Genomic DNA, 25,671 nt, shown 5'->3' with positions numbered 1-25,671 from the left:
CATATGAGCAATCGTGACATTTTGTTCATATGGAATTCTCGGGGGGTATAGTATATTGGGATTGAGAGGAAAGATAAGAGGAAGTGCTGTCAGTTGATTATCTGTATATTGTACTCATAAACTCGGTTGCTCATTTACTAAGGCCTTTTCACAAAAGGAAATACGGAGTACAGAGGCAGAGACAAGATACCAGTACAGCCCGGATTTGTCCCAGAAAGAGATATTGGACGTATGGACGTATGAAAGAAAATATGAAGAAAAATACAGATGAAAACGTTGTCGCTCAAAAAAAAAAAAAAAAAAAAAAAAAGGATACGTAACAAAAATAAAAGAATATGTAGGATAGAACAGTAAACAGGCTCCCTGCTTCTTCAAAAACCCAGAAATCAAATCACATCAAAATCACACACGACAAACAACAAAAAAACAGAAAGAAATGATGAGAATGCCTAGAAGTACAGGCCCTTTGCTATTTTGTTTTCTTTTTATATATATTTTTTTCAAAGTTTTGTTGAAGAGACACACCGCTCCTACCTATCTTCCTATCTTTGACTCCCTTCTACCCGTCCCCTGCACACTCAAAAGACAAACATCGCACTCAAACTCAGATAGATAGATATTATTCTTATTATGTTCACCGTGGTCGCGTGACAAACATCCCCAACCCCATACTATCCCGCCAAAATGAAGAAACAAGCGAGGGAAAAAGAATAAAATGAGAATGAAAATTAAAATGAAAAGGGAACAGGAAAAGGATAAGGAAAGCAAAATAGAATTCCGTCCGCGTGGGCGCTGGTAGTGGGAAAGGCCCCAAGTCAGCCGGTCTCTGGCTCCGGATGATAATGATAATTTTGACGCGTGCGCTTGCATGCATTTACGATTTAAGAGGGTCCGTATGCCGCCGCGGAGGGTTGCTCCCCTCACCCTTCCCCTGTACTATACATAGACATGCACATGCACAGCAACCGGGTCCGAAGTGGTAATGCGTCATGTTATGGCTGTATTCCGTACACACAAACGACAAACCGGGAGGGAAATGAGTCCCCCAAGACTTTTTAAACACAAAAATAAAGGGAACATGCTGAGAGCTAGGAGATAGGTGTCGTCGTGGTTGCTGCTGTTGTGTACAATCATCATTATGTTTCTTTTTCGGATCCCGAGAGAGGTTGCGGAAAAGTGAAAACAGGAGTAGCGTCAGGAGGGAGGCCGTTCGGAAATAATAATAATAATAACAATAACAATAATAAAATTATCAAAATTATTATCATTATTATTATTATTTTTCAAAAACTTTTTACTGGGGCTTCTTAGCTCCCGCAGCAGCACCCTGGTACCCACCCAGATACCGTCGGATATCCGTTACGTCATAGGCCTGCCGGACAACACCCTTGAACATCTCCCAGCCTTGTCTCACCTGCGGTGGGGTATTCTGGTGAGAGATGGCGGCATCAACACGGGCAGTCGCACGGGCCACGGTGCCCTGCACAAATGAGCTCTGCGCATACCGGGAGCGGAAGAAGGAGAAGTATATGATCAGCAGCACCCAGCTGCCGCTTGAGAAGGTCAGGGCGGACCCGACGAGGCGGAATAGGAGGGTCATTTCAAAGGCGGCCACGAGGCCCATGCTAGCGTCATAGTATCTCTTGACGAAGCGGCCGATGCTTTCGGCGAGCGGGGATTGTCTTGTGGCGGGGCGGCCGGATGGGGAGGTTGCTTCGCCTGGTGCGACTGGTTTGGCGGGTTGGAGGGTTGGGATGAGATAGGTGCGGCTGTAGGTTGCTACGTGGAAGACGGAGTAGATAGCGAAGGGTAGGAGGGCGATTGGGATCTGGCGGGAGTAGAGCCATACGAGCGCCATGACTGTTGTTCGCGGTGAATTTCTGTCAGCGAGGAGGTAATATTTTTGACGGATTTTTAATATAGCCATGCGAGGGAAGGGGGGAGGAAAGAGTAAAAAAAAGCCCACTAACATAAATATTGGACATTCTCGTCACCGGCCAATTTGATGGCAGTGGCAGGGATGGAGCCTCCAAGACGGCCACGGGCAATATATGCTTTATACACGACAATTCCATATGTAGCGGCAGCGGATATGAATGCAAAACGATATGAATATCTGGCCATGCCTGAGTAGTAGTTGAATGTAATGTAGGAAAGGAAGTATCGGAAGACAGCAAGAATCAATGCCAGGTGTCTATAGATGCGCGGTAGAGCAAGTTAGCCAGCAAGAACCATCTGTGTTTATTTCCATAGGAGCCGCAGTCTCCATATTCCCTGTTATTCAGGATCAAACGGTTCCAGCATCTCCGTCTTCGCTTGTCTGTATTTGTATATCTTTTTCCCTTTTTCTCCTTATTTTACCTCCCTCACCGCTTCCACAAATACTCCAGGACTGTTTAAGTGAACTCGACATACCCAAGAAACCAACCGAACCTATAAATAGATTAGCAAACGGCATTCTCTCTTTCGGTCCCCTGAGGGGGATGGACGTCTACCGGGGAAACATACTGTAGGGTCTGGGCGAGCAGCTTCAAACGCTCGCCCAAGGGCAGGGTGGAAGGAGGCGGAGGAGCCATCTGTAGCAAGCAACAGTTAAATGCCCCAGCCGGTCAGTGAGAGAAAGCGGTGCGTTGTCGGGACGAGAGGGAGAGGTGAAGCAGAGATAGCTGGATAGAGCAGTGGTAGTTGAGTGTATTTATTTATCTATTCCCTTGGAGCCAGGCTGCAGGATATCATCAAAAGGTCACGGTGGAATAATCGCTGATCAGGCCAGAAGTTGAGTTGTGACTTGTCGGGAGGATTTGTTTTGTGCTCTTGGATCAGACAGACTCAGGTTGGAGCGTGTATTGGCGCCGTATCGGGTGGCAGGTTTCAGGCAGCCACGGCTGTATCAAGCTGTATCACGCTGTATGTAATCGTACGACAATACACCCACACCAACCCCCAGCCACCCGCAGCCAATTGTCATGTGACGTAACTAGCTCCGACCTTGGAAACAATCATAATAAATATTTTTCCTTCAACAAACAGCAAACAGCAAATATCTCTTGTTGCTTTCTAGCTTCTACATCCATGGATATCTATCTCTACGGAGTACACAACCAGGAGAAGCCCCGGTACAAAGACAAAGACCAGCTCCAGGTCAAACAGCCCAATTGCACCACTCTGCCCTGTATCTGCAATGGCTCTGCTCACAGTCGGAATGATTTGCTTACACGAATTACCAACCAATGGCTCGACGTCATCCCGGCCAACTCCTCTCTTCCATGACAGACGTCAGTCGATGAACTAAATCCTCAACGCAATCGATAATTGGGCAAAGGGGGGGAAAGTCTGGCATTTTCATACCATGTCTTGTTTATTTTTGCTTATTAGCCACAATTCATGCTTTGCTTCTCCAACTGTTTCAGAGCAACCATTGAATGAAGTAAAGCTGTCTGTGACAAGCTGCAGAACCATTCTGAACTTCTGATACTTCTGAAATCATGAACCTGGCTCCTGTTTCTCGATCTATAGCTCTATATTGCATATTTGTTGCATATGAATTATATTCTGTTCTCGTTTGCTGCAGAATATGCGTACCTCTGCATTCTCAGATGTGCATTAGCTACATGCAACTTCTACCCTCATCCATGCAATATCCAACTTGCAAATCTACCAGACCAGATATAAAAACATTATCCAATTACCCAATCTTCCAAAAAATAAGAAATTAAAATCAATTAAAAGGGAGACGAAACCCTTCGCATTCTCACTCCCCTCTTATTCAGCTCTCTCGCTTCTCCTGAAAAGTATTTTTCATCCACCCCTTCCACCGCCCGAGCAGCCCTCCCGATTTCCGCCACCGCTTCTTCCCCTTGCCTCTCTCTCTCTCTTCTCCCTCCTTTTGTGATTCCTCATTAACACACTTCCCGCAAAGTCCCTCGTCCCTATATTGTTCAAACTGGATCTTCCCCGCCTCCTCCTCCGAAAACTCATACTCCGTCTCCCAAAACTCCGCAATCCGCAAATCCCCCGGATCAATATGAACATCCGCTCCTATATCAACCTTATTCTTCTTCTTCTTCTTATCACCATCCTTCCCCTTATACACAAAACACTTCTGCAAACTCGCCGCCTGCACCCACGTCTTCGAATGCCCACACTCAAACTGCCACACTAGATTCGGCATCTCTGCATACCCCTGCCTATCCCCCGTGCTCTCTACCACCGGTCTTGCGCGCAGCTTCGCCTCCTCCTCGCACGCTGGACACAGCCCCCGGAGCTTCAGCACTGTGCCATGCCACGCGTCTATGTCGCAGCAGCGCGAGGGGTGGAAGCCGGGCTCCGTGAGCAGTTTTGTGATGGTGTGGATTGGGAGGGGGATACCGTTGGGGGCGTGGCAGTAGATTATGTCGTATTTGAGGTGGCAGGGGATGGTGTGGGCACAGGTAGCGTATTGTTCGTGGGAGGTGTATTTGCACATTTTTTTTTTTTTCCCTTCTTGCTATTTCTTTTTGTGTTTTGGGTTTGGTGGTAGTTTTAGTTGATCGAGTGGTGGAGTATGTATATTGTTTCCAGCAGGTAGGTGCCCAGCTTAGGAGACCGCTTGACGATGAATAGGAGGAGACAGGGGAAAGCTAGCTTAAGGGCACAGTAGGTAGGTCTAAATATGTACTGTGATATTAGATGTGCCGAAGTGAAGGCAGTTACACATTCTAATTATGAAGAAAGTGGGAGAGGGGCTATGTTCTTATATATATCATCCATATATGAATCCTATCTCAAATTCACAACATCTAGACCTGAGAATATATATTCCCTTGGTTGTGGACGAGTGGTCATCACCGGCTGTATCCCCTCTGTACCTCCTACCTGGGGAACTTTTAAGATACAGAAAGAAAAGGAATGATCCCGTGGATGGATCGTTTGTTCCCTTTTCCCGCGAAGCGCCTGTACCCCTTGAGGTGGTAAAAAAAAAAAAAAAAAAAAAAAAAAAAAAAAAAAAAAAAAAAAAAAATCTTACGGAATTAAAACAAAAAAAGGCAGATAGATAGGATAGAGCGAGGTGAACACCCAGTTAGAGATCCAGTGTATACATATATCCATTCCGATCATGCCCCCCCTTCTTCTCTGTTAACAAAGAGAAGGGAAAAAGAGGAAATCAGGGAATATTCCCACCAGCAAATATATTCTTCCCTTGTTTTTATCCTTCACTGGCCACGGGGAACAATGAAACCGGGAGGCAGGGGCCAGCCTGCCCAGAGTATTTACTCCTCGACTTACTATCATTCACACAGTAGATGTACCTGGTACAGTTGAATAAAGAAAACAACGGCGGTAGAAAGCGAGCAACGAACAATAGAGGGTGAAGAGGAGGAACGAGGAGAGGAAGAAGAAGAAGAAGAGAAGTACCTCCTTTCATTTACCCTTTCCATCATGTTTGAAAGAAAAACACCGCATCGTTTCAAGGGAACAATGGCATTGAGTATCTAGAACCTTACGATATACCTCCCGTAATTTCCCTAGGTTATACAGAGTGGATCGCTGCTATATCTGGTGAAACCTATCACATACCTATCAGAGATAATATACTAGCCTACGCAAATACCCATCTCTACTAGTTGGTTTTTTTTTTTTTTTTTTTTTTTACTAAGACCGTGAAAAAACGTTCATGAAACAAGATTTCTTTCTTTACTCGAGAGATAAGACAGTGGATCAAAGTCTTCTACCGTAGCGTAAAGAGAGAGGTATATTTTTTAATAGAACGCAAGGCAATTATCCCTATTTAACCAGATATAGCAAAGTAACTTACTTCTTTCCTGTGTATTTTCAAGGGGTAATTAATGAGAGGAGAAGATGGCAAACGTACATGTACATGTACATACATACCTAATAAAAGAAAAATAGCAGGAAATAAATAACAAAAACGCAGGATAATAGAATAAGAACAAGAAGAGAGAGGAAGGGCAATCGATTGATGAGTTACTAAAAAAGTGCTAGAGGAAAAAAGACCGGGAGACACAAAAGGGATATTGGAAGTAGAACGATGAGGTTGAATAGAAGGAAGGGGAGAGGGGTTGGTAAGTAGACGGGTTAAGGAGAAGAAGAAGCAGAAGAACCTCAGAGTATATAATCAAAATTTAATCACAGATAGACAGACAGACAGATGGAGAAGAAAAGGGGCGGGGGAAACAGAAGAAAAGGGGAAAAGGAAAATTTATAGCTAGTTAAGCAAAGAAGACAAGAATATATGAAAGAAAGCAGAACATAAGCTAAGATTCAAAAGACCTTTTTTTTGGCGGTTTTTTTAAAGCATTTTTCCGGACTGGTAGCAAAAGGGTTATACGTAGGAAGAAAGACGAACAGAGAAGCAGGAGTGGGATAAGGGCGAAAAAAAAAGGAAAGAAACGAATTGAAAAGAGGAATAGCAAACTACAGCCTTTGATCAAATCAGACCCGTGTATATATCTAGTCGGACCTCTCAGCAACGGAGGTACACGCCAATCAATTTACCAGATCAAAGCAGGGAAAAGAAATATTAATAGTTAAAGAAGAAAGCGAAGAAAAGACAAGATTTTATAACCCTCGCTCACGCATATATATATCTTGCCAATCCGCTTAGAAGCATACTTTTCTGATGTCGAATGTTCGGGAAAAACTATGCCTGCGCACTCCCCCTCAAACCCGCGCCTCCCTTCAATCCAAACCAACCCCCAATGAGAAAGAAAGTAGAAGATAAGATAAAAGGGGGAAAAAAAATAATACTGTCGAAAAAGTTGAAACCAGTCGATAGATAGATTATTAAGTTTGATACAAATTTGGTTTTTCTCCGTTTATTGGTTCGAGAGACTCAACAATCAAGCAAGAAAACAGACAAACAAGGGGAGAGGGCGCTCAAGAGAAAAGAAGTAAAGGGGGAAAAAAATAAAAAATAGAAGTCATTACAGAAATGAGATAACGAGCAAGAGGTATAAATGAAAGAGGAGAAAAGGAGAAGGAAAGGGAAGGAAAGAAAGCAAAAAGAGAGTGTGTGAGAGCGAGCCGAATATTCTTAAATGAAAGGAAAGGGAAAAGTGAACGAAGAGGTATTAGAGAGAGCGCTGGAACCATGAGCAGAAGAGAGGGGACTCAAAGGAGAGGAATACTAAATCAAGCAAAGAAGGTTGTCCGCATGTCGTAGGTAGACGTCCCATGATGTCCAAAGGGTATATCATCAACGGATTGACCGTTAACGGAGCGAGAAGCCCTTTCTCTTTATCTTGTCCTCGAGAGGTCTTCCACTCTCGAGACGGGCCTTCTTTTCTTCCAATTCTGCACGTTGTCGCTCTAGTTGATCTTTCATCTCGCGATGCCGAGCGTAAAGCTCGTCTTCGCTCTGTTTGAGCTTGCTTTCCTTCTCTTGCACCTTCTGTTGGAAAACCATCTTCATCTCTACCTCCATCTTTGCAAGCTTTTGTTCGTGCAGCGTGCGCTCTTCTTCCTGTTTGACCGCAGGGTTGACCTCCTTGAATACACTTGGGTCCTGAGCAACACCCATCTGTGTGAGTTTATCAGATCGGTAGTTCTCGTACAGGGCATTATTCGTGTGTTCCTTGAGCTCTTCCATGTGGGTACGGATAAGCATTTGGCGCAGTTTGACGAAGTCGCAGTGTTCCTCGTTGTCAACCTCGATGACTCCCCATGGGTAACGACGACCTCTGACCTTGCGGCCCTCGCTGCTGGTGACCTCTGAGTTCGCTCCAACAACGGCGAAAGGAACTTTGGACATGATCTCCTGGTTTTCGGCGATGGTTTCTTCATCATCAAGTTCATATCGGGGTCCTTCGAATATTTGGATGGAATGATGTTGGATATCGGCGAGAATCTGTGGAAGCGTCAGAATATATATATTATTTTGCAAAGGAAGAAGTGAGTTGACTGGAAAACCCCAGAACGTACCCTTTGCTTGAAGAGGGCAATTTCCTCATCGGTGAGAGTATCAGCCTTAGCGATGACGGGGATGAGATTGACCTTGGTGTGCAATCGGCGCATGACCTCAATGTCGAGCGGCTTTAGGGAGTGGCCTGTGGGTTGGATAAAGTAGACACAGGCATGGACGCGGTTGTCCACAATATTCATGCGGTTAACCTTGTTCTCGGCTTCGAGGTAAGCATCGAAGCGCTGTTCGATGTTCTCGACAATTGGACGCCAAGAATCATCGTTGTTGACAAAGTCCCCGAAACCAGGTGTATCAACAACAGTCAGACGGAGGCGAACACCATTCTCCTCAATATCGGCGCTAATAGACTCTATGGCAACGGTTTTGGGAATAATGTCGAGGCTAGGGCCCTTGCGCTCCTTGGGGGGATACAGGGAAGTGTTGAACAAAGTGTTGACCAGGGTAGACTTCCCCAAACCAGATTCACCTAAAATCGCCGTTTTCAGCACAAGTTCCAACAGAACCACGTGGAAGCAGAAAATATATATAATTACATACCAACAACCATAACATTGAAGTTGAATCCTTTACGAACACTCTTGCGGTGCCATTGGTTTGGAAGGTTGGCAAATCCAACGTAACCGGTCAACTTGCGACGAACAACGTTCCTCATGTCGCTAGCAGCTTGGGCAGCGGCTTTGGGGTCCTTAGAGGTGACGGTTTGGGCAGCACCCTGGCCCATTGGGTTGCTGCGTTCGACATATGGCGATTTTCCGGTTGCACTGCCAGCAGCTGGAGAAGGTCGCGTGGGAGCGGGAATACCGTTGGCGGCGGTGGCTGTGTTATTCACATTGTCAGTACTAAGTGCAGTAAAGTTCGTCGTCTTCAGTTTGTATTTCCGTAGAGAGTTTGCTATAGACGGCCCTTGAAGCTTTGGGGTATTCAGGGCTTGCGCAGTGCGATGGCCATAGTTCTGACACTCCTGCTTGGGTGCAGAAACGCGGAACTTCAAATGGCCCATGACTAGGATCTCCTATTTCCGGGCCGTAGAGACCAGGGAACAACAGGACAAGTTGCACACAGCACATAAAACGCGGAGAAATTAACGACTTCTCCAGAGAAGCACAGATACTGGTGATGTTCTTCGCTGTTGTGATGCTGGACAGAGCTGTAACAGAAAGTAAAAAATAAAAAATCGAAGCTTACCCATCTTGTAGGTTCAACGGTAGAAGGAACGATTGGGATTATATTCGAAGTATTAGAAGGGAAGGAAGGGCAAAGGAGGATAATCTGCTGTGGATCGCGGGTGTTGGTTAGCTGGTAGTCTTGGGGACACGTAGAGAGAAAATAGGAGTATGTCAATGACGCCAGAACTAGGGGGAAGCACCGGATACTTTCTTCTCTTTTTTAATAATCGTAAGAGTTCAGAAAATATCTAGCATTCAATGTAATGCAGAGAGGAAACGGACTACCCATAAAAAAAGATATAATAATGCAGATGAAACAGGGGTTCCACGGCCTTACCAAGAGATATTTTTTTTCTTGTTGCCAACACGGGACACAAGAGGAGATCAACGAAAGACGAGAACCAAAGGGTGTGGGAAGCACAAGCTTAGAGCTTCTCTCTTTATATAAAATAGAGCAAGGGATGAACGATAGAACGAAGGTGGACGGGAAACGAAGGACTCAATTGGGGGTTGAAGGGGTTGTGTGAAGCCTTCACCTAGGAGTATTTGGGAGCGGCGCACGCTGCTAAGGTAGTTAAAGGGATGATGGGAATAGAGGCAAGAAGAGAGAGAAGAGAAGAAGAAGCAGAAGAAGCAGAAGAAGAAGCAGAAGAAGAAGAATAGGTGGAGGGAGGGAGGAGGAGGAGGAAGAGACGAGATCTCCTACAGGCGCTGTCGACGGCGAGAGAGAGAGTCTTGGGGGGAGTTGGAGAGGAAGAAGAGCAGAGAACGGAGGGAGGAGACACAGAAAGGGGTTGGTATGGTATGGGGCTGTACGCATCGTACGGATGGTAATCATGGAGGTATTGTTCTCCCTGACTATGCCGCTTTGGGGCGCCCTGATACCAAGTGATACGCCCATCCCATCCTCGATCCCTGCCTGGTTATTGTATTATTGAATGGGGTTGTGTCGCGGAAATGGGTGTGTGGTTGGTTTTGTTGTTTTGTATTACGATTACCAGGCCAAAGCTTGTCTCGATCTGGTAATAATATATTGTAGACTTCCAAGGTTAGTTCCGAAGTCCGAAACAACCTTGGAAAACTAACCCACTAAAAGCAGCATCACGTGATAGACTCTCGGAATTACTTTCCCCCGCTCGGGCGCGTTTCTCGTCTCGGATTGCCGTTCTGGGACAGTGTCCGACGTCACTCCACTGCAAAAACAGCTGCAGATCTGCTACATACATGATCCATGCCGAGCTATATACATATACTGTACATGTACTGTAGATAGTATCCATGGATGCATGAGTGATTGATTGATCCCTTTCTTTTGTGCGCTGATCTGTAGCTGCTGCTATTGCATACAATAATAATAATAATGGACTGGTATCCCGCGCAGTTCTTCAACCCTGCAGCCCCACCGCCATCTTCACCCTTCGCCCTTCTTGTGCTCAACCAGCCAATCAACCAAAATGCATACACGATCCTCAAGAAGCATGGTGAGTTTCATGTCCTAGCTGTTGAGTGGCCACATATATTATTATAATGTAAATGAATAAATCAAAATTGAACTGACACTCTCTTTCCAATCTAGCAAGCTTCACAATCTGTGCAGATGGCGGGGCTAATCACCTGTACAACCTCATGCGTAAATCGGGCAGAGAGTCAATAGAGGTAGATATATACATCCCCTAAGTAGCTATTAACAAGATATCATACTATATATTAAGAATAAAGAAAGAAATACAACAAATAAGAAATTTACTTTTTATAAAGAGCTCATTCTAACAAAACTACTCTTCAGCTCCCCGACGCCATCGTAGGAGACCTGGACTCCATCTCCCCCAAGGTCCGCAAACACTATGAAGACCTGCAGGTCCCCATCATCTACGACCCGAGCCAGTATTCTACAGATGTGACTAAATGTCTGTCCTATTTGCGCTCGCGTACGCAGAGTATCAATGCACCCCGTAGCAGCAAGAACGGTGCAGCGGTAGCAGCCGCACCAAGCGCATCCACAGGAAACGAGAACGATATAGATATCAACGTCCTCCTCCTAGGCGGGCTGGGCGGACGAGTCGACCAAGCCTTCTCGCTCATCAATCATCTATATCTCTCATCAACATCATCTTCCTCCCCAACCCCAACCGAACAAAGGCACTTATACCTCATCTCCGAAGAAAGCATCTCCTTCCTCCTCCACCGCGGCCGGAATAGAATCCATGTGCCCGGCGGCTCCTTGATGGGCGTATCACCGTCTCCAGCGCCATCACCTCCATCACAATCAACAACAACGGCAACAACAACAACTACAACTACGCAAACAACTCCATTCGCCGAAAACGTCGGCATAATTCCCATCGCCGGTCCCGCCGCGATAACCACCCAAGGCCTCGAATGGGACATCCATGACTGGAAAACCCGTTTTGGCGGCCAGGTTAGTTCGAGCAATCATGTGCGCAGTGAGGTTGTGGAGGTGCTCGTGGAGAGTGAGGGGCCGGTGTTGTTTACCATCGAGCTGGCGGGGTGGCTGAAGGGGGGTGAGGGGTTGTAAGTTTTTTGTAATGTTATGTGCTGTGTTTTAGAAATATATGCGGGTACAGTGGCGTTTTCTTTTGATAGATTTTATGATTTACTGTAACTATTATATATATTTTTTTCCTAAGAAAAAAGTCGAAATGTAGGATAATAATCAGTTATATGTGTAAAAAGGATGCTTCCTTCATACACCTATACCCAGACACAGCAAACTACATAATTTCTTCCCCCCATTTTTAACAGACAATCAATTCTCTAATTCCCTCTTCTCACTAATATTTTGTATCTGTCCTGGTTTTAATTTTATCTGACAGCACTTAGAAAGCTTCCATACAATCCATCCACCCATCACATTGCAAGAAAATCAATCATCAATCAATTCTCCCAGCAGCAACAACCTCCACCCTTCAAAATCAGCATGTTTCAATCCCTCTGCCGGGCCGAAATTTCAGAAACATACATATATACATGAGAAGACCTGTTTCTATACTTTTTTTTTTTTTTTTTTTTTTTTTTTGTTTTGTTCAGGAAGGGAAAAGGAATACCACTACCGCCCCCCTTGTCCATCTCCAAGGTACAAAGGAGATCAAGTCAACACCGTAATCACTAGGACTATAACGGGTCGAAATACTGACTTGGGCCTATGAGGGGGGACTGGGCGGTGATGGACATGCGTGGTTTCGCTTTTTCCCTTGGGGATCGGAAAGAAAGAGGGTAAACGTTGAGGGGGCACTGCGCCATTTGGTTTTCCTTTCCCCTGCGTTTTCCGCCGCCGCCGCTCCCGCTCTTTCCTTACTGGAAACGAATGCGTTGTTTTTGTTTTTGTCTTTTTCTTTTTCTTTCTCTTTTCTTTTTTCTTTTCTTTTCTTTTCTTTTTTTTTTGGTATGTTTATTTTCTTTTGTCTCATTTTGCTTTTTTACCTCGCGCGGTCCAGGTTCTGGAAAAAACACCACCAACAGTGAAGTAGAATTGTTTGCTGAAGGGAGGGAGGGTGGACGGCAGAGTTAACACATCCAGAAGGTAGTAAACACTGGGTTCGCTCCCGTACGAATCGGAGAGGGAATCATAATGTTACGTACTACCCCTCCCTCCACTCTCAGCACATGGAATTAGGAGGGTATCCGGAGGGCAGCATAGCGTTCTCCATCCGCCCTATCCGTCATTCCTGTATTGCTTCAATTTCGTACAATCTTTCTCGGTTTCGTCTCGTTTTGCTTCCTCGGGCGAGGGTGTGTGCTTCGGGCCGACGGTGAGGGAGAAAACTAGACACGGGAACGCAGTATAGATATGTTGTATATCCCGTATTTCATTTCTCCCCGAGGTGGGTGGGGTTTTTTTTGGCTTCTGTTGCGGAAAGGATTTTTGTTTGGATTTTCTCAAGTCCTATACGGGTAAAACAAATGAAACGAAGAAGCACCAGAAAATTAGCATATCTCTTCTTTCCACGCGGTGGTTGGTCCCTTTCTTATTTTTTTTTCAGTTTTCCGTAAGAGTTTTCCAGGTAGTCTCCCTCTCCTGGGCCAAATGTGGGTAATATGTAGTCTTCAGGGGTGATGGATTGCCACGGCCACAAAATCGTAGATGCATGCACGCAAGGCACGAGCAGAGACAGGAGGATCGGTCGGATGAAAGTTGCAAAAGAAGGGGAAAAGAAAACTAATTTGCGTCATACCAATCAACATCGCTAAGTTGCAACTTGCGGGAACGGAACCCGCTACGATTCGAGCTCGATTTATCAGCGGTCCGCGGGTCTCGATGGGAACGTTTCTCTGGGCCTTTTGTTTTGCGCAAAATTGCTTTAGTATTAGGGTTCTTTTCTAGGGGTGGTAGTCCTGGGTATTTGAGAGGAAGAAGGGAGGAAGAAGTGTTGAATTCACCGTCACTGGGTTCATTATCGTCTCTCAAGTCATAGTTTAGCACTAGGTTCTTGATGCGCTGCTGCTCCTCGCGCTCGGCCTGTTGTTGGGTTTTCATCGCCACGGCAAAGCTAGAGTCGGAGGGTAGGTCGATTGTGCGTGTCTATGCGAAATTAAAGAGTGATCAGAAAACTCTGCGCCAGAGACAAGAAATAATGTGTTTTTATACAAATAAACAGAAATGGGATAGGAGATGCAAGATAGAGACCTGTTGTCGGTTCCCTCGTTTTGTCATGAGCGAAAATGCCATTGTATTCGGTGCGTGTTGACTGGCCTCATTATTCTCTTCCGCAGCTGATGATGGATGTTGCGGAGTGCGTCTCATCGGTAGGGGCACATCGAACATTGCCTTGCGTTCGAATTTACGGGACTGCAAACTTTCAGCCATCATTTTCTCAAACTCTCGATCAAATTCAGCTTCAGCTTCCGGGTCAAGTTGCTCTTCCTGGCGGGTAACGAAGATCTGTTCTTCCTCCTCATACTCGGAATCATGTTCCTGATCTGGGTCACGAACGGTCTAAAAGGACAGCAAAAGTTAGACATTTACAAATTTCCACTATAGCATAGAGGAATTTTTAGGATCCATACTTCCTCAACTTCGTCACTAGACGAGTGCTCCTCATCCTTTTCTTCGTCCGCGTCTGGGATTGCATCGTCTTCATATCCGTCGTCGGAGGATGAACTCTCTCCGTCATCTTCCGGCTCAGGGCCCTTGTCCGCTTCTTGCACAGTCTCCTGTACCTTGTAATTCTGTGCCACGGCCTCACCAAAAAGGCGCGTAGCTTCAGCAGGATCAGTAGCAATCTTCCACTGGGGTCGTGACAAAGCATAGGTATCCTGAACGAGGAAATCCACATCCATTGGCAACGGGTCTTTCGTAAACAGGTAGTACTGTAGTAATCTATTAGCTATCATATCAAAAGACGAACTTTGTCGGTTTTAAGAGGATAATACTTGAAAGAACGTCAAGAAGAAATCGAGTTTCTTTTTCGCTGATCCCCGATCGAAACACACTCCGCACGTATCAAGGAGCGTGCACACCAGTCGAATTCGGAAGAAATCATCAGGCATATCCAATGGGTTAATCTTCCCGGGAACCGGAATGCCTCCCTCTAATATTCCATGTCAGCAACTCTTGCCTCGAGAAGGGTTCTTCTGTCTGTCTGCACGTACCATGTCCGAACGTAACGATCCGGTAAAGCGTATCAAAGATGACCGGTGAATCGACCATTTTATAATTGTACAGTTCTCCCAAATACTTAACCTCGGCGATCCGTCTCTGATTGAATTTAAATTCATTCTGTTCCAGCCCAAGGGTAATGTACTCGAGTATGTTGTCTACAATGCCAATGACAAAACTCTGATGATATCGGTAGAGGGCGCTGACAAGGATTGCTAGGATATGAATGTTGCCGTACTTGACCTTTCCAGGCTTGCTGAATATTCGCTCAAGAATTTGGACGACCTGCGTTTGTCAATACATGTTTGTCCCACAAAACGATATAGAATTCAAAACTCTTATATCTCACCTCTTGTTCCTCCCAGTGAAGCTTTCGGATACATTTCAAAACCTTAGGGTAGTTGCGCTTGTTCATATCCAGGTAGACCAGTTTCCTAATATAAAGTTCCATCGGAGTGCGCTCCTTTTGTTGAATAGCGGGTCGCTGGGGAGGGTCGACGTAGTACATCGCATTCTCAATAATCATGCGCTCTTGCTGGCCAAGATGCTGTGCAGCTTTCTTTCGACTAAGCGTCTCCAGGAACGACACCATCCGTGGGGATGTTTCAGGGTTCCGGAGGAGGTATCGACCACAGTTCTCCAGGAGATTGCCAATGATCTCAATATTCATCCGAGAGAAGTCGTCGAGACTGACTTTGAAACAGTGGAAAATGACATGTTCGGGGACAACGCCAAACTTGGTTAGTTCAGCTAGATATCGAATATTGCTTGTGCGGACCTGGCCGAGAAATTCCTTTTGTTTACGGCGTTGTAGACTACGGAATTCCTCGTCAAGGTAGCTGATAAGGCCCTGTGGGATATCGGGTAGATACTGCCCGAGGGTAGCAACCAAGCGGGCATAAAGAGGAAGAAGATCGGCGCGTCCCTTGGGCGCTTCTTGGATGGCCTTTACCAGCCTGTTCCGTGACGCTTTGGAGTTGAGAAAACAGAAATCCAGCGCCAGCTGGTCAACTGAATCTTTAGTTTGAAGTTCGGGAAGTTTTGCCAGCAACGCATCAACCTGGGCACCAACGGTTTTGTTAACCATAGCGGTAGACTGGTCATCAGCTTCCTGATTATTGGTAGGTTCGGAGGTAGTTGCGCCTGGTTTCGAAGCCTCCCCTTTTCCGGACTGGTCCGCTGGCACGCCATTTGTAGCTTCGCCGTCAACTTTCTTCTTCACTTGATCATCCCCATCGGACTTCTTCTTTTTCCCATCTTCAAGAAGAACAGCTGGAACTTTGCCCTTTAGATCAACTAAATTCTCATAAAATCGGCGCTCCTCCTCGTCTTCCCAGATACCAGGGCCTTCTCCTTGTCCGCGCAAATATTCTCCGGTCTTCACGAGACCTATACTACTGCCGTGTGTAGAATCAGCTGCCTCTTTCTCTAATAGATCTGGCATATCCGAACCGAGAATCTCGCAAAGAACCTGAGTGTTCGAGACGAGCTTTTCGTGTGCTTTTGACTGCTTTTCGAAATTAGATTGCCGATCTTCGAATATTTCACCACTCTTCACATATGCTTCTGCATTTTTGCGGCTCTGTGTTGCCAGGGCCTTCTGGTCGCGGACAACGTGTGCTTTGACGTCCTCGAGGTAGCGACTCAGGATATTTCTAAAGCGGAGCTGGAGCTTCTCAGATGCTAGCGGCGGATCATCTCCAGTTGATTCAGCATTAGCCTCATCATCGCCAGATCCAATCTCCGGCGCATCTTTCCCTGTAGATTCCGCAGTGGCACCATCGGCCTCCACGTTCTTCCTGCCCTCCTCCATCCCCTTTGTCCCCAAAATATCCCAGCTGTAGGTCCTCGCAAACAACACTGCCAGTGGCAAGTTGACATGCTCGCGGTCATGTCCCAAGAGGTCCTTCAGAACTTCTAACGGAAACGGCTCCGCCTCCCTATCTTGATCATCCTTTGCGGCGGCCTGCGCTGTCTTAGACTTCGCCGCCCCATCAGAAGTAGAAGAGCCTTTGCCACCACCACCAATAGTAGCCGAGCCATCCTGTCCCTTCGTACCCAGATCGTCCGGCCTTTCCACATCATCCAAGCTTCGCAGGAACCCAACAAGCCATAACTCCGTCACGATACGCAATAGAACCCGTTGTCTACCCAGCCGTTCCTTTTCCTCCCGCTCACGCACGTCCTGGGTCCAAGCCTTCAGCTGTGCTTTATCCGGCGTCGTCAGACCTCGACCCAACAGCCATCCTAGCTGCTTGGTGAATTCATCGGGCCCAAACCGCTGGTGCAACGCGCTGGCGATTTCCACAGCCGCAGCGATTTCCCCGGGGGACTTGAGTTTGCAAAACCCTTCGTAGGCGGCGGATATGATCTCGGACAGGTATTTGTGCAGCGATAGGGTGCGGATATCGGTAAGGAAAGTAGGGAGGGCGGCAGCAGTAATACCAGTTCGGAGACGTTTGATAAAAGCCGTGTTTTTCTTCAGAGCTGAGTCGAGAGATTTGTTGACCGGGAAGATATCTATACGCGTATACAAGGAATTAATTTTTAAGCCCAGACATTAGATCGTCAATCTCATTCTCGAGATCGAAAGGTAATACAAGAAGAGGGGGTGTGCGGGCGGAGGGTGGGGGAGAACTGAACATACCTGTCTCCCTGGCCCATGCGTGTGCATTCAAGGTGCGCAGCTCTCCTACAAAACGCATAAAATATTAGCAACACATACAGTAGAAGAAGAAGAAGAAGATACAGCTCACGCCTGGAATAGGTAATGAATGAATGACATACTCTTCCTTGCGCGATCCATCTCACGTATTCTCTTGGGGCTACCACCGTTGTGGTTGTTTGCGGGCACTGGGGAGGAGAGATGCGGTCAAGCCGGGTGAGATCCCCTCAAAGTTCCAGAAGCAACGGAGTCGAGAAGGGCTTGACCACCTCATTCCAGGAAGCCCGGAGCTGGACAGGATTGGTAAAAAAGGGTGTAATCAAGGATAGCAGCAAGTGTTGTTTTGACTGAGAAATGCAAAGCCGTTGAACCCCACAGCTGCAGCGGCGGGATAGATAGGTTGTGCTGGTTGGTTGGTGGTTGGAGTGGAGGAAAAAGGAGCTGGTGAAGGAGAAAAGTAAATAAGTAAATATTATAGCTGTAGTTATTTAACTAATAAGTAGTGAGTGCGTCACTGGAAAGAAACTTTGTATAAATATAATAAGAAGATATCTTTAATTTTTTGGTCAAAATATTGAAACACATATACAGTCCATATCTTTTTGGCATTCCCATTGATGAATATAATAATATTTAATTCATAATGCTATTTAGACACGATCAGCCCCGCCAACGCCACAGATTTCGGCTTATTTATTTATATAGGGAGATAACAGTTATAAACGCCACACCCCCGGAATACCTAACAGTTTGCTTCATATATTTAGTTATAGCAATTTAATACATCGAGTGATTCATTCATTCATTCATTCATCCCTTCATCCCTTCACCCATCTCGCCATCGCCATCGCCATCACAGTCCCTCTCCCCCTCCTTGACCTCCCTCTCACTCTCTGTGAAGCCGCTCTCCCGCCCTTTCTCCAACCCCGTCAACCGCTGCTGCAACTGATGCTTCATATCCTGCTCGTTCAAGCTCTGTGTCCGATTGAACTTCGGCTGCCATCGCGAGGTTCTCGGGGACGTGGCTGAGGATGGCCGATGTCCTTGCTCTGCATTCGAAGGGCGGGAGGAGGCGGCTGTCTTCGTGTCGAGAGTGGAAGTCTTGGTGGTAGGATGATGGGGTTTAGAAGTGCGAGAGGAGGCTTGCGATGTCATTTTTGTAGTAGTCCTTTGTTGGAATATTGTTTATCTGAGGATGGTTTGTTGAGGTTTGTTTTGTAGCTGTAACTAGATGGAGACTTTTCTTTTTGATTCTGATGCGCTGCTCCTGTTCGACGAAGTAGATAGTTACGTTGTGGATGGATAGGTATATAGATAGATATTAGATACTTTCTTTCTCTTTAGCTCAAGACATAAGGGATATTTAAAGAGCAACATGAGAGACGATATCCTTTTTCCCTGCGCCATCTCACCTTTTTAATATCCCGCCACAAGAGCAAATTCGACCACAGCCTGGCCCACATATATTCCTGTTTTCCTCGCCATCGCTAAATAATACATCATCCTGATGTCTATATATTTTTATGTTTTGTATATCAAGCGTAATATAGGCTTCCTCCTCGCCCCGCACGCCGTTTTCTCCCGTTGGATATTGTCACGCGCATTTGTTTGCTTTAACTTTCCCTTCTTTGCCCGTTGTTTGTAGTTTTATATTCTATGTTCTTGTATACTACCAGGTAGGGCTAAAACCGGCGGGGTCCTCTCGGGCGAGCCTCTACATATAACTTTCCGTAGGTTGTCATACCGATTCGTTCCCGACTGAGCTCTGCGAAGGTGCGAGTGGGACGTTGTATAAGAGGATATTTAATAGGGTGCCGTGGACTTTCAAGGATTGATGAATGCACCATACAAGGCACAAATCCACTTCTTGACAACCAACTACCTGTGGGAACCGTGAGGGGAAGAACAATTGCTGCCCACGTATCCATTAGATACTCATTGTCTTCATTGAACAAGTGCAGCAAGTGCTCCATGAGACCTTGTTTGGACGGTTCTTTAGCATTCACCACATCCGTCAAAACGGCCAGTTCATCCAGTTCATCAGGGGTTTGTCGCGCTTGTTGCTGCTACCTCAAGAAAATACACTGCTCATATACAGACTATTGCTTGATAAATCATGTTTCGTCATCTCCAACAATATGGAACATCCTGCAGGCACTGGTCATATCCAGCTATCTTCTAAACCTCACTCTTACTGGTAAATCGTCTTTGACACAACCAATACCCTCTCCAGATCTGTACGCGCGCGTTCACCATTAACAGTCTCCGCCGCCGCACCTATCCCATCCCTTTTCTGCACCACGTCCCACTGTTCATAATTTAAAGTCAAACTCCAGCTCACGTACAGTAAGAACCGACGCGAGCTTCAGTTCCAACACCGCCAGTTCCTGCCCGATCCATTTCGTATTTCCCAGCTCGAAGGGTCGCCACACATTCTTAAGAGGATACAGAGCATGGCCCTCCGAAACCAGGAACCGATCTGGTATAAATTCCGTCGGGCGAGGCCACAGTTCTGGATGGATGTGAGTCATCGTCGGACTTGTTTGGATCTTGCACTCGTAAGTGGGATACCACATGCCGTCAAGCGAGAAGTTGAATCTAGCGCTGCCTTGCCGGAATATATTGGCTAGAGAATGGATGCGGAGCGATTCCTTGATGACTGCCGCCGTGTAGCGTAGCTCGTTCACCTTATGAGGGCTTTCTTGGAACACCTTATTTGCTGATTTTGGGTCGGGGCCTAGCACTTCATCGTGCTCTGCGCGTAGTCTTTGGAGGATGTCGAGGCGTTTGTAAATTTCGTAGAGTAACCAGCAACTAGGGTACTTAGTTAGAACACATATATGAAACAGGTATTTCTAGACGACTTTGTGGGTTTTGCAAGAAATGAAGTGATGGGGGAAATATAAATATATCAAACTAACATAGACTGAGCCGTGGTGTCATGACCAGCAAACAAGAACGCCTTTAAGTTGCTTATACTGATACAGATAAACTCGGGTGTTGGCTGCTGGCGGCGCTCTTTGAAGTCTTTGATAGCAAGATCGATAACTCTTTTCTGATTCTTTGATTCAAGAGTGTCGCTGAAGCGCGACTGAACCTGCGGCAAGAGAATATCTCGCATAGTTGCGGCATTTTCCGATACAAAGTGCTTATTTATATTCAGGGGTAAGCCGTTCCAACCTGGTCCTGATGTTCTTGAGCTTAACGCGCGAAATCAAATTTCTCAGAGCCGTAAGCAGTGGCCCAGGACCCGTTGTTTGCTCGTGGAGATGAAGATCACTATTATTGCATGTCTCGTTAGCGTTAGAAAGGAGGAAGTGGAAAAGGGAAGCCCCCTGCTGTCCGGAGTAATAGGAAATGGTAGGGTCTTACAGTGCAAATCTTGAAATGACATCAAAAGTCAGAGCAACCGCTCCATCGTACAGGGTAAACATACTGCCCCACTCAAGACTGTCCGCATCCGCAGTGTCTTTCAATTTTTGAGCAAAGATGGAAACCTCCTCCAGGACGGTGGGCATGTTTTGAATGACGTTCCGAGACGAAAACCCCGGATTCAGCCGAGAGCGCCATACTTCATGGTCAGCCATGTTCATCGATATCAAGTCAATACCGTCTGTCACCGGTGTTAAAGCCCATCCGAACATGGGATGCCTCGGCTGAGGTGTTTCTTGCGTAAGTTGCGAGCAGAGCTCAGGATCGATAACCGTGATTATAGGCTGAGCAATGAAGGGCCACACCATCCATATAGATCAATGGCGGACACTTTTTCGCGCCGGGGAAGTATTTCTCCCAAGTTTTGGACTATCTTCATCGTGGAATACGAGCGATGAGCGTCGCTTGGTAACCCTTCGCTCAAGCTCCTCATCAATGGGAGATGGCCGAGGAATGGTGAATAAGGCTAGATGATGGGCTATGATGGATGTCAGCCTCAACCCTGGTGTTGGATGTTTGCTACAGCTACCAGTCCTACCGTCGGCTTTGGGAATTGAGGTATTAGATAATGCCCAAGCAAGCATTTGACTTCACCCACAATCCCGCTGGCCTTCATTCTGTAGAACCTCCGCCGGATCGAAAATCCCCGCATGAGAAAACGTGCTAGGAATGTTGCAACCACAGCAAGCCCGCCTGCAGCTATAAGCTTAGGTGTACTGGATGCGATAACCATGTTGAGGGTTTGTCACTATTTTTTGACCTCTGGAGAAGTGATAAGACGGTACTTGTTGATGTCATGAGCTCAACCTTTTTTTCATATAAAATATTGAGCTTTCAGACACAGACTCCCTTGAGCTGCTACAGGAACCACCTATATTTATAGCAGACAAAGTAAAATTTAAAGTTCTCCAAAAATAGCCGTAGTTACAGAGCCAACTTCGCGCCCTTGTAAGCTCTCAGCCTCTGCTTCGCCCACAGATATATTTTCAAGTTCTTTAAATCCGAAGCAGTTGCTGATCAAGGGCGGAAGGACGAGGGTCCGGAGCGTCAACATTCGGAGAGTTTCTAATCAAACAGCCAGAGGTACCATCAAAGCAAGGAACTCCTGTCCCAAGAACCTTGGGAGCAGTGTTCTCCCTCCTGCTGGGAGAAAGGTGGGAAACGGGCATCAGAAGAGCATGTTATGAAACTTTTATTCTCATTTGCGCGTGTTTGAGGACAGTTTCTCTCTCGTTGAAATGACGTGAATACCCGCCCAATCAAGCAGGATTACCAGGCAAGCCTGTTTCACAAGGAAGAAAACGAAGAAAACGAAGACAGCAATATTAAAGAGTTGAAGACGAGGAGGTTGAAGGGACCTTATGCAGATTGCCTAATATGGCTTATTTAGTCCAGCCTAATGGAGTGGAATTCAAGCATCTGGTGTGTGCTATATGTGGCTACCTGACTACATATTGGGTTGGGATAAAGATATTCACTTCTACGTGCAATACAATACAAGCTTTGCAACGTGGAATAGCGGCAACTTGTCTAAGGACATGTAGGGTAATGAGACAGTCTTACTGTCAGATCCATCGAGTCTAACCTCTGAAAGAATGAGTTGAGAAACAAATGTATATTGTTTCAAGATATATCTAACACCAACAAAAATTAAAAATATGTTAATCACCCTCTAAAAAAAAAGGAAAGGAAAAGGAACAAAAAATATATGTGAGATCATGAGGAAGTGGAAATGGAAATCAACTAAATAATCAAAGCCCTCAGTTTCACCAACACCAAGGAACCCCTCCTAGCCAACAAAACCCAGGTTCCCAACAGCCCGATCATGGTCACCAGCCATGTCCGATACGTAAAGAGAGACTCCTCCCTCACACGCCCCACATATGTCTTCTTCTGCCTCACCCGCAGCTGCTGCGCACCATACCCATCCAATATGAAGTCGGCCCAATTAACCCTAGACAGAATCTTCTGATACTGCACCACAGTTCCCGACCAGTTATTTGTAACCTTGCCGTCCGCACGCTTATACCAGCTTCGACAGCTCGGATGCGCAAACGATGTCGTCTCAAGTGTACTCTGCAGCTCGTCGTTAAAAGCATCAACACGCTTGGGATCCGGTAGGATCGTGAGCGATTCGCCTACTTGGCGTGCTTTGAGCACCGCGTTGATCATCGCCTGAATGTACTTGGTCTGCGCCTCGATCATAAGGATTATAGAGTTGTGGCCTAGGTTCGTGTTGGGGCCATAGAGCATGCCGAAGTTGGGGAGGGATTCGACGGTAATTCCGTACAGGGCGCAGGCGCCATCGGACCATATATCCGAGAGCGCTCGGCCGTTTATCCCGTAGACCTGGATCGGGTGCATGAATTCAACAGTGCGGAAACCCGTTGCTAGTACAATGACGTCGAATTCGTGCTCGGCGCCGTCCACTTTGATGCCATTCTTGGTAATTTGGGTGATGGGGCTTGTTTCGAGCGTGACGTTGTCGCGTAGGAAGGTTGGGAAGTAGTCGTCGCTGATAATGACGCGCTTGCAACCTACTGGGTAGTCGGGGACTAGCTTTTCCCACAGTTCCGGGCGGTTGGGGAGTTGTTTCTTCATCAATTCCAGGCTGGCTGTGCGGGCATGCGTCGCGTATTTCGAGTCCTGGTCCGCAATGGCGCCGTGGAAATCCTCTCTCAGGTCCATCATCCAGCTACGTAATTTCCAAAGGGAAGGCGGGAAGTATTGAAATAGTGCCCTAATAGGCTTGGGGATCGCAGTATCTAATCTCGGTACAACCCAGTTAGGTGTTCTTTGAAATACAGTTAGCTGAGCGACGTCAGGAGCGATTACTGGGATTATCTGAGCAGCCGTTGCCCCTACAGAAATTTTTATCAGCTACTACATCTGTGCAAGAGGAGAGAAAACGGAAATCAAAAACACGAAAACCTTACCATTCCCGATAATGCCAACCCGCTTTCCCTTGAGATCATAGGTCCAATCCCACCGAGCAGAATGAATGATCTTTCCCTGGAAACCTTCTATTCCTGGAATTGACGGATAGGCGGGCGAATTGAGCTGGCCAACGGCAGAAACAAGGAAATCTGATGTGAGCGTATATTGGTCTGCAAATTCCGCGTCTTTCGACTCGCCTGCTACCTTTATCGCGGTCCGCCATTTGCGGGTTTTGTCGTCCCATCTGGCTTCCTCGACGGCGGAATTGAAACGAATGAAACGGAACAGCTGGTACTTCTCGGCTACAGTATGAAGGTACCTCTGTGATAGCTTTAGTTAGAGTCGGGAAAACGAGAATCAGATGTCGGTAAAGGGAGAGTGGGCACGCCTCGTACAAGAATCTCCTCCTGGCCGGGGTACAGCCTTGTCCAACTCGGGTTTTGTTCAAAAGAATAGCTGTAAAGATGAGAGTTGACTGGCCTGATATTAGCAAGAAAAATCCCAAGTTGAACGAGAACAAGGCATTTTTTGAAAGTAGAAACATACTGTCACAGCAACAGCCTGGATATTTGTTATCGCGCCACGTCCCACCAAGTCCTCCGCTCTTTTCGAGGATTACGAAGTTGTGAATATTATTATTCAACAAACTAATAGCCGTGCACATACCTGTTGCGACGCGGACGGGGTTAGCAACTAAGCTTCCGGTACATATAAAGGATGAGTCCCTTGGATCTCTAACATACCAGAAATACCAGCGCCAATAATCACCACAGCGGCCTCTGTGTAATTATTATTCCCCACCTCCTTTTGAGGATAGCATTTGTCTGACACCATGGCTATTTTACTCTAATAATGTTTACGGAAGGAACCGCAGGAGAGGGAAAAAAGCGAGAAAAGAAAGAAAGGCAGCAAATGCCCCTAGCTCAGCCGGGAGATATTTCAAATATTTGAAAGAAAGTGTTCAACAGAGTCAATCGACGACCCGATTGAGGCTCTTGACAGATGATGCAGCTGCAGGCAGTTATAAAGAACCACAGCTACGCATCACTGCAGCATCACAGGCCCATTAATTCTGACTTACCCGAGCCGGCTAATAATTGATCTTGAGCCCATCTCCACAAACTCCCTGGGAAAATCCTCTACATCTCATCAGAGTGAGCCACCTTCTTTCTTGAGGGGAGGGCGCTATGGACGGGGTAACAGGGTGGGGATCCCCATGATCCGAGGAAGCTATCAAGCTCCTGGTTCTTCTTGCTGTAGGTGGCTTTAGCCAAGGTTGAAAAGGCCGAGGGGCCTCATCCTGATCCGATAGGATGTCCGAATACAAGGAAACCCGAAAGGGCCGACATATTGATGGCTTCCCGTAAGCTTTTTGGTGCTTGGGCTTCAATCATCACGAGCAATAGTGAGCTAGCTCCCAAGTGTCTTGTGCATGCGGCTTCATGGCCGTAGTAAATGGCCGGGTATCTAGATGTCTGCCATGGACAAACATGCTGGATATCAACAGAAGTCTAGGGGCGCGTGGCATACTATACTACCTAGGTAGGGAGTACGGGGTAGCTGGTTAGAGTTCGGTGATGGGGCTGGTTTGGAGCGGTGAAGCGGGGAGCAGCAAACCCGAGCCGAGGCTAATATTCCAAGGATATTACGGCGGCAGCCTATAACGACATTTGAGTCAAATGGAGGCTGCCCTGCCGTAGATATAATAATAACCACGCACTCGGCCTTGGTGAAATAGTAGGAGCCGATGAGGACTCGAGGGAGGAGGGACTGCAATCGACAGGGACCGGCTCATGTCAGCCGCACTCCGCTCGCAAGAACAATTATCCATCCACTGTGTTGACGAATTGAACGACTTCCTCTAAACCTTGGAATGTATGTTATATATATACGCACCACGGTTTTTTTCCTTGGAAGGAAACGAAGGCTCCTA

At 46.6% G+C, this 25,671-nt stretch overlaps 9 protein-coding genes across 10 annotated transcripts; 1 reads left to right on the top strand and 8 right to left on the bottom strand.

Moving 5' to 3' along the window:
* Positions 1-301: 301 nt before the first annotated feature.
* BDCG_02653 (uncharacterized protein) lies at positions 302-2,940 on the bottom strand. Its single transcript, XM_045418202.1, has 4 exons — positions 2,509-2,940; positions 2,416-2,433; positions 1,971-2,194; positions 302-1,860 (listed from the first exon to the last, which is right to left on the bottom strand). Exons 1-4 carry the CDS (start codon positions 2,574-2,576, stop codon positions 1,295-1,297), a joined length of 876 nt encoding a protein of 291 aa, XP_045274833.1. The 5' UTR covers positions 2,577-2,940; the 3' UTR covers positions 302-1,294.
* A 537-nt stretch (positions 2,941-3,477) lies between these two features.
* Positions 3,478-4,946, bottom strand: BDCG_02652 (uncharacterized protein). The gene has a single exon (XM_045418201.1). It carries the CDS (start codon positions 4,463-4,465, stop codon positions 3,767-3,769), a length of 699 nt encoding a protein of 232 aa, XP_045274832.1. The 5' UTR covers positions 4,466-4,946; the 3' UTR covers positions 3,478-3,766.
* Positions 4,947-5,607: 661 nt separating this feature from the next.
* BDCG_02651 lies at positions 5,608-10,111 on the bottom strand. 2 transcript variants are annotated; one of them, XM_045418199.1, is made up of 5 exons: positions 9,425-10,111; positions 9,107-9,193; positions 8,459-8,737; positions 7,921-8,387; positions 5,608-7,846 (listed from the first exon to the last, which is right to left on the bottom strand). In XM_045418199.1, the coding sequence occupies exons 2-5, from the start codon at positions 9,108-9,110 to the stop codon at positions 7,211-7,213; spliced, it is 1,386 nt and encodes a 461-aa protein (XP_045280124.1). In that variant the 5' UTR covers positions 9,111-9,193; positions 9,425-10,111; the 3' UTR covers positions 5,608-7,210. The 2 variants fall into 2 exon arrangements, with proteins under 2 accessions (XP_045280124.1, XP_045280125.1); XM_045418200.1 differs by having other exon boundaries at positions 5,640-7,846; positions 9,107-9,190; positions 9,425-10,106.
* A 149-nt stretch (positions 10,112-10,260) lies between these two features.
* Positions 10,261-11,915, top strand: BDCG_02650 (thiamine pyrophosphokinase Thi80). The gene is made up of 3 exons (XM_045418198.1): positions 10,261-10,568; positions 10,664-10,743; positions 10,874-11,915. Exons 1-3 carry the CDS (start codon positions 10,448-10,450, stop codon positions 11,621-11,623), a joined length of 951 nt encoding a protein of 316 aa, XP_045274831.1. The 5' UTR covers positions 10,261-10,447; the 3' UTR covers positions 11,624-11,915.
* A 1,069-nt stretch (positions 11,916-12,984) lies between these two features.
* On the bottom strand, positions 12,985-17,510 carry BDCG_02649 (nonsense-mediated mRNA decay factor; the record flags this gene model as incomplete). Its single annotated transcript, XM_045418197.1, has 10 exons — positions 12,985-12,991; positions 13,281-13,383; positions 13,486-13,627; positions 13,733-14,041; positions 14,113-14,415; positions 14,479-14,636; positions 14,698-14,989; positions 15,054-17,224; positions 17,352-17,396; positions 17,492-17,510. 10 exons carry the CDS (start codon positions 17,508-17,510, stop codon positions 12,985-12,987), a joined length of 3,549 nt encoding a protein of 1,182 aa, XP_045274830.1.
* Positions 17,511-19,560: 2,050 nt separating this feature from the next.
* BDCG_16612 (uncharacterized protein) lies at positions 19,561-20,490 on the bottom strand (the record flags this gene model as incomplete). The annotated part of the gene is made up of 3 exons (XM_045425821.1): positions 19,561-19,677; positions 19,715-20,183; positions 20,291-20,490. The coding sequence occupies 3 exons, from the start codon at positions 20,488-20,490 to the stop codon at positions 19,561-19,563; spliced, it is 786 nt and encodes a 261-aa protein (XP_045280123.1).
* Positions 20,491-20,518: 28 nt separating this feature from the next.
* On the bottom strand, positions 20,519-21,109 carry BDCG_16611 (uncharacterized protein; the record flags this gene model as incomplete). Its single annotated transcript, XM_045425820.1, has 2 exons — positions 20,519-20,648; positions 20,742-21,109. The coding sequence occupies 2 exons, from the start codon at positions 21,107-21,109 to the stop codon at positions 20,519-20,521; spliced, it is 498 nt and encodes a 165-aa protein (XP_045280122.1).
* A 188-nt stretch (positions 21,110-21,297) lies between these two features.
* On the bottom strand, positions 21,298-21,534 carry BDCG_16610 (uncharacterized protein; the record flags this gene model as incomplete). The annotated part of the gene is made up of 1 exon (XM_045425819.1): positions 21,298-21,534. One exon carries the CDS (start codon positions 21,532-21,534, stop codon positions 21,298-21,300), a length of 237 nt encoding a protein of 78 aa, XP_045280121.1.
* A 440-nt stretch (positions 21,535-21,974) lies between these two features.
* On the bottom strand, positions 21,975-25,641 carry BDCG_02647 (monooxygenase). The gene is made up of 5 exons (XM_045418196.1): positions 24,482-25,641; positions 24,285-24,404; positions 24,134-24,213; positions 23,738-24,059; positions 21,975-23,662 (listed from the first exon to the last, which is right to left on the bottom strand). Exons 1-5 carry the CDS (start codon positions 24,570-24,572, stop codon positions 22,545-22,547), a joined length of 1,731 nt encoding a protein of 576 aa, XP_045274829.1. The 5' UTR covers positions 24,573-25,641; the 3' UTR covers positions 21,975-22,544.
* Positions 25,642-25,671: the final 30 nt, after the last annotated feature.

This window comes from Blastomyces dermatitidis (genome assembly GCF_000003525.1).
Source record: "Blastomyces dermatitidis ER-3 genomic scaffold supercont1.3, whole genome shotgun sequence".
NCBI classification, from domain to species: domain Eukaryota; kingdom Fungi; phylum Ascomycota; class Eurotiomycetes; order Onygenales; family Ajellomycetaceae; genus Blastomyces; species Blastomyces dermatitidis.
This window is presented reverse-complemented; position numbering and strand designations above follow the sequence as displayed.